Source organism: Carassius auratus, chromosome 22 (assembly GCF_003368295.1).
Source record: "Carassius auratus strain Wakin chromosome 22, ASM336829v1, whole genome shotgun sequence".
In the NCBI taxonomy this organism is placed as follows: domain Eukaryota; kingdom Metazoa; phylum Chordata; class Actinopteri; order Cypriniformes; family Cyprinidae; genus Carassius; species Carassius auratus.
Window position 1 is genome coordinate 2,482,694 of NC_039264.1, and position 11,339 is coordinate 2,494,032.

Genomic DNA, 11,339 nt, shown 5'->3' on the forward strand with positions numbered 1-11,339 from the left:
TTTCAAAAGCAAGCAGGCAAAATTGTATAGGCCTCAAAAATCAGTTAATAATTAACATTTAAATGGACAGAAAATAATGGATATTTTCCATTAAAGGGCAAACTAATTCAGAGTCAAATATAGTTTTATATGTATTTAAGGTACGCGTCTCGATCACTTTTCACGTTAGAAACCATCACGGTAATGTAATTTATCACCTTATTTGCACATTTATATCTCAAATATTGTTTGTACACGACAACAAACTGTTAGAAGAAAGCAAGGGATCATTGGGGTTCTATATAGAACCATAGGGTTCTTTACTCAACTCCAAAGAACCTTTTATGCTAAAAAGGTTCTATAATGACAAGAAAGAACCCTTTTGGCACAAAGGGTTCATATCTTGAATTTTGTGATCATTCACATGCATTCATAAATGCATTTGAATACACCGAATAATGCAGTGAAAGAACGCGCTCAAAATGCACACGTGCACCAGTATGACTTCATCATGTAACTTACATTAGCCACGATTTGTTTAGTTTTTGAAGATACTTTATACTGTTAAAAGGCACAGCATTAAAACAAAAAATACGAGTTCACATTTCACACCTAAACAAGCGTGGAAAACGTAATTATAAATAGCTACTAAATTAGTTAAAAATGCCTATCCATATACAGCTATGATTTGCTAACCCCAAACTGACTCAAATGATTCGCGAAACCGCTACGAACTCCCGAACTGATTCAAATGATTTGCGATCCCCAAACTGACTCAAATGATTCGCGATCCCGCTACGAACTCCCGAACTGATTCAAATGATTCGCGATCCTCAAACTAACTGACTCAAGTGATTCGCGATCGAACTCCCGAACTGACTCAAATGATTCGCGAAACCGCTACGAACTCCCGAACTGATTCAAATGATTCGCGATCCTCAAACTGACTCAAATGATTCGCGAAAACACTACGAACTCCCGAACTGACTCAAATGATTCGCGATCCTCAAACTGACTCAAATGATTCGCGATCCCGCTACGAACTCCCGAACTGACTCAAATGATTCGCGATCCCAATACACATTTTAATGCTATAAAAGTGTGCACATCCAGAGAAATAAACAGCAGATGTTCATGTTAACAACTTCTTTAACTTGAGCAAATGCTGCTAATACACATACATTTGTTAATAAAGTAAATAAAACGAAAACATGAATGTTTAAATGCTACTGAATAAAAATAAACGATCCACTCTAAAGTCTCTCTTTTTTTTTCCCTTTTTTTTTTTTTAATTGAAGGTAACATTGGGTACAAACGTGTAAAACCATATTTAATAAGCATATTAAGTTCCAAAATAATGTTTAAAACATAAGGAAGACTTATTAAATTTCTGCTTGTGTATAAAAAACTTATAAGATTATACAAACTCCAGGGTGCCATCTTGTGGGAAACAAAAGTAACAAATAATATCTTTCAGGGTGAATGAGTGAGTTATATTTTGAGATTGGAGAAAGTGAGTACCCAAATCTTCCCAAAACCTTTTGGTAACTGGCAGGAATGGTTTCAGTGTCCTGTTTACAAGAGCTCCAGCATGTGTCAATGTCTCGAAACTTAGCAACAAAACAATTTGTAGGGTAAATGTTATGTAAAAGTTTAAAGTGGACCTCTTTAGCTTTATTAGAGATACAGTACTTGTGAGGAATCAACCATGTTTTTTTCCAATTTATTTCACTTATTAAGGAATTCCAATAAAACATCCCCCTTGGAGCAATGGAGTTACTCTTTTGCAAATGTCGGTGAATATACTTATTGTTACATTTTTTTATCAGACAGTTCTACACCATCCAACATAAGTGAAAGCTGTCTGATATCTTTGTTTCCATAACTCAGATGATTTTTAATTAATTATCTAATTCCGATAGGGATGGATCTGAATCAGTGAGCTGCGTCTCGGGCCGATGACGTCACTTCCGTGGAGGCATGTTGTACACGCCCCTGTCCATTGACTCCGCCCCCACGTCAAAACAGTGCCACAAAGAGAGACGGGCAGAAAACTGAAGCGCAAAGGAAAAATGGTATCGCGAGCTCAAACTAGACTGACACGCAAAATAAAAGCAGCGTTGCAAATAAATTAATAGATATGACCATGGAAAATATGTTTTGCAAAATCATTGCTTTCGCGCTGTTTCATTTGTTTTGCAATTCTTAATTTTTGTTTGCAAAAAGCAAATGTATTTTCCTCAATACTTTAAATAAAATGTTTTAAATTTGTTTTTGTTTTTATTGTTTTTGTATATTTTAAACAAGGTAAATCTTTCTGATTTATTAAAATAAAAAGTCAAATGGATTTTTCGGGGCTGAGCCGCGGATCTCCACTCACCCTAGAACCACCCCTGTGTACACAAACCGTTTGTGTTCAAATGTAATCTGGTATTTGGCCAACAGTTGGCGCCAAAGTACAATGTGCGCTGCGTGAGAGATGTAAAGTGTTCGCGCCACTAAATTTAAATTTAGTGAAAAGTGATCGCTTAAGTGCTTCAAAAACGATCGAACCCCCTTTACGTTATTGTATAATTCGCACATTGCATAAAAAGTTACAATTGTTGTCTTACTGTTATGAAAATACCTTGTACTATGACCGGTTTCTCTCTGGGGAGATCTATAGCTTCTTTCAAACGGGAGAAGATTCTAGTAAAAAGAGTTTCTTTTGTTTACTTGAGGATTAGTTGGTTAATCACCAATCATACTGTCAACCTCCTCTTTCCTCAGCCTGGAAGGGCAGATTTATTATTGTGTTTCTGTTGTTAACAGTTGATGAAGATGCAGCTAAATTGGTTCTTCTTAAAAGTTTTGATTTATTAGCAGTTTTACTCCCAGCCAAAGTGGAAAGTTGAGGAAGCAGATTCTCCTCGGAATGAATAGTGGATGGTTTTTCAGTAGCTCCAGTGGGTGATGTTCGTTTTGGCACTGGTGTGCTGGTAACTAAATTATGGCGTCTGGATGTTCTTGAGCTCCTGAGGCTTTGAGTGTAGTTGTGCCAGTTGGTGCTGTCCCATATTGCATCCAGACTAGGGCACTTCATCTGAAGAAAGCACAGTTCTTTTTGCATGCAAAGGCAACTGGTTATTACTCCTCATTTAAGATGCATAACCAGATATCATGTAAGGTCTTGTATCCACACAAAGACTGGCACAGAGTTTGAATGTGCCACATGCCCAACTGTACGTGTGTATCTTAGTATTGGCAAAACGTCCCATGAAAGTCCTGCTAAAGAATGTTGGCATATACCTCGTCAGTAAAAACCTTGCGTTTTGTTTTCCAGACACAGGTGTGTGATAATGAGAACCGGTGCTCAGCAAACTATAAACCTGTCTGTTAGTTTCCCACTCAACCTTATGTCTCCAGGGTCCATTGTTCTGTGCAGTGCTCAACCAAACCAGGATGCACAGGTGTATGGAGAAGAAGAGAACAAATCAATATTTGTATTATTCATATATTTGTGATTTTGCACAGAATGCAAGAGAAAGTGCAACACTTTGTGCTCCCAAAAGCTTTTAAACAAGCCCAGGTATAGATGAAGATATCATATCATTTTGTATGATTGGTATCACCACTAGAGGGAGGTAGATGTAATGTTTGAGTTATAAGGGTTTATTACTGGCATAATGTTAGCAATATAGTTACCTCTTTATCTATAAAACACATTAAATAATGTGAGCATCTCAGTCATGCCATTGTCACAAGAAAATCTGACCTACGAAATGTTTAAACCATTCCAATCTCCCAATGACGACAATTGCTTGTAACAGCAATGAATGTCTTCACTTTCCCCTTCCACTTATTTCATTGCACAAATATTTGAAGTGAATGTGTAGGCATTTGTCACATGAGAAAGGGACACTATTTAAGAGCACATAGGCACATTCAACACTGAGTTTAAAGCACAAGGTTTATTCAGGAAAATGTCTAGACAAATGCAGGTGGACGTCAGCATAGGCCTTATTGCACACAGCAATGAATAGAGTTGATCTGGAACTTGTGCTGGAGTGGAAATTATTATTATTTAATCGTTGGAGATTACTGTATGCATTGTAAAAAATAATCTATGGGTCAAATGGCAGCTAATTTGGAAGAAGAAAAAAAAACATACCCACGAATGATATTTAATTGATTAGTTTTATCCAATATACATGTTGCCCCTTGGTAATATTATTAGAAAATACGGAATTAGCTTCCACTGTTATGCTGATGATACTCAGCTATATATCTCAACGAGACCAGATGAAACTTCTCAATTATCTAAGCTAACAGAGTGTGTTAAAAATGGCTGACCAATAATTTTCAAAAAGACAGAGATATTAATTATTGGACCAAAAAAACTGTACACAAAATCTTGTAGACTACAGTTTGCAACTAGACGGATGTACTGTTACTTCCTCTACAGTCAGAAATCTGGGTGTTATATTAGACAGCAATCTGTCTTTTGAAAATCATATTTCTCATGTTACAAAAACTGCATTCTTCCATCTTAGAAACATTGCCAAGCTACGAAACATGTTATCTGTTTCTGATGCAGAAAAGCTAGTTCATGCATTCATGACCTCTAGACTGGACTATTGTAATGCACTTCTAGGTGGTTGTCCTGCTTCTTCAATAAACAAGCTACAGGTCGTCCAAAATGCAGCAGCTAGAGTCCTTACCAGGTCAAGAAAATATGATCATATTACCCCAATTTTACAGTCTCTGCACTGGCTACCTATTAAGTTCCGTATCAGTTACAAATTATCATTACTTACCTATAAGGCCCTAAATGGTTTAGCTCCAGCGTACCTAACTAGCCTTCTACCACGCTACAACCCATCACGCACCCTAAGGTCACAAAACGCTGGACTTTTGGTAGTTCCTAGGATAGCAAAGTCCACTAAAGGAGGTAGAGCTTTCTCACATTTGGCTCCCAAACTCTGGAATAGCCTTCCTGATAATGTTCGGGGTTCAGACACACTCTCTCTGTTTAAATCTAGATTAAACTGCATCTCTTTCTCCAAGCATTTGAATAATGTATCTTAAATTGTGAGTGTTGCATCTGATCAAATGTGCATTTTATTCTTTAGCTTGGGTTAAATTAATTTTACTTTGTTGGAACAGCAGCTATGCTAATGATGTCTCTATTTGTTTTTATGTTTTGTAACTAGGATTTACACAAGCTCCAGTCTGGATCCAGAACACCTGAGAAGAGATGATGCTGACCCTCAGAGGACGCTAACCCAGAAATCAACAACAGAACTAACAAATATTGCTACAAGTGTGACTGCATCATATAATAATTGCTGTTAATCGTCTGTCTGACTACGTCCCGTATACATTTTTCTGAAAAATCCTGTCATATGCACATAAACTGAGTCAACACTTATAAGCTACTACTAAATATGGAAGAAATGTACAGTTGCTTTGTAATGATTTGTATTGAAAAAAAGTGCCTTACAAATAAACTTGAATTGAATTTTCATTAAGACTTAAGAAAACCATTACACTAGTTAATGGTTATTTAATAGTTTATGGTCTTTTGGGAAATTTAGCATGATATTCTTATATAATTATTTGAGGGCTTTAACCTTAACTAAATAAACTTCTCATATTGGAGCAAAGTATACAAAGAAGTATTATTTCAATTTTTTTTTTTTATAAAACAATTTTCAGGGGGAAAAAAAACTTGGTGTTTATTGGAGTGAAATGCCAAGTGTGATACAAAGACGGACAAATGTAAAGAAGTCAAAGTACAATGTTTATTTGTACTAACACATTTCAGAAATTCATTTTATGAGGTAAACACTATTTCCAGAATGAAGAAGTCACAAAGGAGGGCTTTGAGAGACAAATGGCAAAAACAAACTTAAAATATGGTCCTCAAATGGTAATGCAAGTTTTTTCCACAAGTATTTAAGTTACATTCCGGTCAAACTATTTACAAAAGTACATGTTAAAAAAGGCCACATGTCAAATTCCTATTTACAATATTGTACAGATGATCGGCGGCAACCTCCTCCTGCTGAAAGACAAGCAAGCAAAATAAGTTTCTTTATTATGAAACAAATACAATTATTTAGTCCCACAACCATCTAGATTGGCTTTCTTACCTATAAACGATTCAGGAGAGTGTTGTGGATGTCTTCGTGAACCTGGATGTAGATTTCATCTTTTGTTTTCAAGCCGTCCAAGAATTCTGTTGAAGTAGACATGAAAAATTTAATATTTATCTAAAATATTGTGGGTTTGATTCAAAGTCAAGAGTCTGAAGGACATAAACCATACCAATTGGCAAACCACAGTTCTCCATGCAGTTCCGGTGTTTCAGATACATGGGCCACACATGACCGTCAAAGAGCCCCGGAGGGTCGGGGACGGTGTATTGTCTTGTACTGAAAAAAATAATAAAAATGTATTTCAGCTGCTCAAAAGAAGCACAATTCATGAGTTTCTGATTGCAGTTTTAACACACCTTCTCCTTAACTTGCACTCCTCGTATGGGATGGTTATGTAATACGATTTGTCAAAGAATTCCAGCAAAGGCCTGTTTGGAGAGAAAAAAAGATAAAAAGGTCATAACCTTAAAAAGAACACGGTCTCTCAAGTCATTTACTGATTGGGGCACTTCTGCATAGCTGACTCAGAAATCAGCACACGCAGCTCCACGCGCCCACCAATAGCTCAGCGCATCTCCTTATCTACACTCATGCAGAGCGTCACATGACCAGCTGTAAGCCCTGATGTTCCCTTCTTACATATGCATTGAGCACATTGAGTTACCCAACGTCCCCAAAATCTAATCTATGCCACTCATGCGGTTCAGGCCGCTGAAAGTTAAATTATGACGCTCACTTGTAGTTGTACAGCAGAAAGCCTTCTACGATGAGTATGTGCACTTGGCTCTCCGGGTCGTCCATTTCCGTGGCTGGGGTCACTTGCACACCGTGGGAACGGGCGAATTTGATTGGGTTTTCAAGCCAACCCTTGACGGTGTTCACCATGGCCTCCATATCCAAAGCTGTGATCACTACAAAAGCAGAACAAAAGATTTCAGCGGGAGATTGAAACGTAAAAATGGAAGTTGAAATTTAAAGTTGGTTATAGCAAAGCCACACAGAGAGAATGTAAATGGGTTGGGAGGGATTGTAAAATCTTTGTTATGGGGAGGGCGATGCGTAGAATGAGGAGTTATTACTCTCCTACTGTTTATAGTCTTACCATCCCACTGTTTAAAGCCATCCTCTCCGACTGCTATCTGATCCGGAGGCTGAAATAACAGTGACCAGTAAAACACTGCAGCAAATGCCATCTTCTACATCTGCTGTCAGGTATATTAGAGCCAGACTGCTGATCTAGAATCAGGTCTCAGCCATCTTAACCTGATGAATACAACTCAACAGATGGGAGGAAACTGATCTTGGATCAGCACTTTTGAGTTCGCTTATCACAGACTTGTAAAAGTAGTCAAATAAAAGCTATTAAATAAAAAGTAAACGTAGAGGTGATTACTAGATCATTATCTCTAAGTTACTTCTTACAGAATCCATGCATGCAGTAAAAAACATAACTGCATATGTTGGTTATGAAGATTTTGAAGCTGGGATGCTGGCTTGAGCTGGTCAGACCACCACATGACCAGCTAAAGACCAGCTTAAACCAGCTCAAACCAGCATCAAAACCTACCTAACCAACATATGCTGTATTTTTGCAATGGGGAAAGCTACAATTAAAATACTTTAATTTAATTACTATTATAAACATAAAAAGCAGGGGGGAAATTACAACTAAAGTCTATTTAAAACTGAAAGGGATCATGTTATCTGTAAAACAAATACCAAAATAACTAGAAATACTAAATAAAAATACTACATTTAGTTGAACTCACCTTGAAGAAGTCATCCTGGTGAACCACACAGCAGTTTGGTAAGGCTTTTATTAATCTGTTCGTCAAGGTGGTTTTACCACCATTAGTCACGCTAAAAAATAAAAAAACAATGGTTAAAATGATGAAACGGAGGTGAAACGATTGAAAAGGCAGAAGGATTAAACGTATTTTCGATGTAATCTTGTGTTTAATCGTGTATTTGAAAAGTGTATTCAAGTAAAATTGGCGGGATGACCTCAAGATGGCTTAGGACAACAAACTGACTCAGGTTTACATTGTTGTTAGTTATCCACGTGTTCAATACAATAACGTCGTAAATTAACAAAAACCGCTTTTGTAATCTACAATAAAAAAATAAACAATAAAACAAACACAGCTAATTTAGACGTCTTTAAAGTTTAACGTCCCGTCCTTTGTATTAAAGCCACGGTGGGCAGGAACAAACACATTACAATCACATATAGCATTATACACGACACCTCAACAAGAAAAACTAATGCATAAACTGTTATTTCGCTTACTACTCAATATAAACATGACATTAATAGATGACTAAATATATAAGTCGCGAATGTCCGTTAAAAACATTCAATAGTTTCGGCGCGCTCACATTTTTAAATCTCCCGCTCAAAACCTCGTCGTGGTTTCAAACCTCGCGATTCTTTTAAAATACTGATCCAACACGTCAGAAATAAGAATAATAAATAATGTAATAAATTATTACATGTACAATATATTAACTTCATTAAAAAATAAAATAAAAGCCACGTGGCTCCACTGTAACTACTAGAACTAGTTGTTCATAATATTACTGTAAAAAGTCACTTACCCTCCTATTCCAATGATGTACTTCATTGTGTCTGACCTGGTTGAGGTTTTACAATCTAGACGCCGCAAAACGCCTAAAATAAAAACTTCCGATTTAATAACTTCCGATTAAAGCTAAATTTGCAGTCTTATCTCTGTAGACACTAGCTCGTTGTGAGAACATTTAGGGTTGTAGGCATATAACCAAAGTCAGACGTCACAGAAAAGGCGTGGCTTACGTGCTAGGCAGCCAATCGCGGCTCACGCAGGGAAGAACATACTGTAATTCTGAATCAGTCTATAAATTCCATTGAATTGCACGGAAGATAAAATAGTACAGATTAGTACAATTAAAAACATATAAGCAAAAAGAGACATTAAATACTCGGGTAGTGAGTTAGAGCAAGTCTTTGAAAAACATCATCACTAAAAGAAAAACTAAAACTAAATTGAACTAAAAGAACATTTCCTGTAAGACCAGCTGACAAGGAAAGAGACAATTAGAGACCATTAGAGAGTTTTTTATAGATATCCTCAATAGACCCTCATATTTAGGTGAGGGGTCAGAATAATCCTGAGGGATACTTGCAGGGCAACACGTTCCTCAACGTCTCATGAGGGCAGAATCACATGCATTGTTGTTTGGTACAGTTAATACATCACAGATATGCACTTGTACCATGTGGGAAGGATATCTTGGACAATTTTATAGTGTGAAATACCTAATTCACAATGTCTTTCTAGCATATTAAGTGCCTTTCAGTGGTAATCCAAATAAAATATTCATATACATTTGAATTTTGAATCATCCTGGTGTACATGCTTATGGTCAAAGCATATAGTAAATGAGTGTTTCTCATTTCTAAATGTCCATTACAGTGAGGGTCATTCTTTATTTAGGTCAAACAGAGTGTGACTGGTCACTCCGTCGTAAAGACTGCTGATATAATAGTCACATACATACAGGAATAGTCTGCCACATCATGGAAATACAAAAATAACTCTTTCTTGTGACTAGATGGAAGACTTCTACGTAACTCTTTCTTGAACTCTGGTGGTTGATTTGTTTGACTGGATATGGTGAGAGGTACAACCCCAGCTTGTTTTGAATTTAAGAAATAATTTTTGTTTTTGTTCATAAAAACCCAATATTATTAAAAAGTCAGATATAAACTGTACTGGGTATATTATACAAAATATAGTGTGTTACCGCTTCCAATTTACATAAAAATTTTGGAATTCAAATAAACAATCTACTAGTATTTTGTAATATAAATGTAATATAATCTAACTACAAGTAGTTAATTTCTGGAATCCGATTACGCGTGATCAGTTACTGGATATAAAGATCAAGAAAAGACAAAACCAAACCAAAACTTGAGTCATACATATAGCAGAACGTTTAATTTTTAACCATTTTCAGAGCAAACATAAGGCGACATAAAAGTACAGCTGATGTCAAAATGTTTTCAGAGATGACTGGCACTTATTGTTTACGAAAGCTGGTCATTAAACAAGATGGAAGGGGTTAAAACATTCAAAAGCATCCAAGAAAGGATTCCAGGCAAACATAATCAGCGAAGTGGAAGAAAGTTAGATCTGATTTGAGTTCATACTGTACACACAGAAGCACAGAGCTGCTTGGAAATCGACATGTGGACGCACCCGTCTATTAGAGGCAGCTCACATGACGTTCTCCAAGGTCAGCAAGCAGGGAACAGCCAATTCAAAAAAGCAATAACAGCAAGGAGGCTACAGTGCATGATGGTACATCCTGGTACCAAACAGTGATGTTTCTCTGTGCGTAGTGCCATCTGTTGGTGGATTTGTAAATGCTTTTTTAAAATTGTGCCTTTGAGGACGAAAGTGAGAGCAGCTGACCTTCTCACCTGCCAACGTTCGATTAAAGTTTCCATTTTGTTGCTGATCTGAGACCAGTTTTGAGTCGTCTGATATGTGTATTGATACATAATTTGGGAATTTGAAAAATGGCCCAAGATCAGCAACAAAAACATTCAAGTTCGTCCAATCACAGCCCAGGTTCTTCAGTCTCCAGTTGTCCAGAGAGCGGTTTGGTTCTTTTATAAATCAGTCATGGGATAATGATGCGTTTTGATTGACGGGCTTCTGTTGCTGTTCTTGATGATGCTGCTCTTTCTGTTCCCGCTCCATTCTACAAAGAGAAGACCATTGTGGGTAAACAGGGAGTTTGTGAAACCATCATGTGTCAAATAAGCCAGTTTGGAGGAGTTTGGTGATTACCTCTCTTTTCTAGCATTCATTCTTTCCTCGTCAAATCTGCAAAACAAGACAAATTGAACTCAGAAATTGGTATGAGATTTTAGTTTTGGTTAGAAAAGGTGAAAATATGTTTGAAATCTTCTTACTGTAAGACACACTCTGGGATCTGGATATGATCCATAGGAACAATCTTTTCCAGCTCTTCCAGACTGTGCACATAACGGATCTTATTTATGAACTTCACACTGTAGAGCAAAAAAAAATATCATTCATCAACCCTGCATAATAAACTCATTAATTATGAGAATTTATTTCTATATAGTACAATATTTTGTATTTGTATTTTATATATAAAGAAAAAAACCTGATGAAAGGTTTGGAAATTGCAACGACTGTCCGGATG

At 36.7% G+C, this 11,339-nt stretch overlaps 2 protein-coding genes across 6 annotated transcripts in view; both read right to left on the reverse strand.

The window, feature by feature from the left end:
- Positions 1-5,740: 5,740 nt before the first annotated feature.
- LOC113039360 (nicotinamide riboside kinase 2-like) lies at positions 5,741-8,879 on the reverse strand. 2 transcript variants are annotated; one of them, XM_026197263.1, is made up of 8 exons: positions 8,718-8,879; positions 7,889-7,979; positions 7,222-7,270; positions 6,856-7,030; positions 6,476-6,547; positions 6,289-6,395; positions 6,114-6,199; positions 5,741-6,025 (listed from the first exon to the last, which is right to left on the reverse strand). In XM_026197263.1, exons 1-7 carry the CDS (start codon positions 8,741-8,743, stop codon positions 6,114-6,116), a joined length of 606 nt encoding a protein of 201 aa, XP_026053048.1. In that variant the 5' UTR covers positions 8,744-8,879; the 3' UTR covers positions 5,741-6,025. The 2 variants fall into 2 exon arrangements, with proteins under 2 accessions (XP_026053048.1, XP_026053049.1); XM_026197264.1 differs by lacking the exons at positions 7,222-7,270; positions 8,718-8,879 and having other exon boundaries at positions 7,889-7,960.
- A 1,221-nt stretch (positions 8,880-10,100) lies between these two features.
- LOC113039345 (caytaxin-like) overlaps positions 10,101-11,339 on the reverse strand; it is a 6,609-nt gene continuing 5,370 nt past the window's right edge. For 2 of the 4 annotated variants that reach the window (XM_026197240.1, XM_026197239.1), the window contains 4 exons: positions 11,301-11,339; positions 11,083-11,181; positions 10,958-10,993; positions 10,101-10,868 (listed from right to left, as the gene is read on the reverse strand). The exon at positions 11,301-11,339 is cut by the window's right edge and continues 48 nt beyond it. In XM_026197240.1, the coding sequence (XP_026053025.1) occupies positions 10,784-10,868; positions 10,958-10,993; positions 11,083-11,181; positions 11,301-11,339 (259 nt within the window). In that variant the 3' untranslated portion in view covers positions 10,101-10,783. The remainder of the gene's footprint in view (positions 10,869-10,957; positions 10,994-11,082; positions 11,182-11,300) is intronic. The other 2 variants (XM_026197241.1, XM_026197242.1) reach the window with 1 other exon arrangement.

Coding starts and splice junctions, on each gene's coding strand:
- LOC113039360 (XM_026197263.1), bottom strand. CDS start 8,743: ATGAAGTACATCATTGGAATAGGAGG. Junction 7,980..8,717: donor TACATCATTGGAATAGGAGG/GTAAGTGACTTT, acceptor TTTATTTTTTAG/CGTGACTAATGGTGGTAAAA. Junction 6,200..6,288: donor GAACTGTGGTTTGCCAATTG/GTATGGTTTATG, acceptor CTACTTCAACAG/AATTCTTGGACGGCTTGAAA.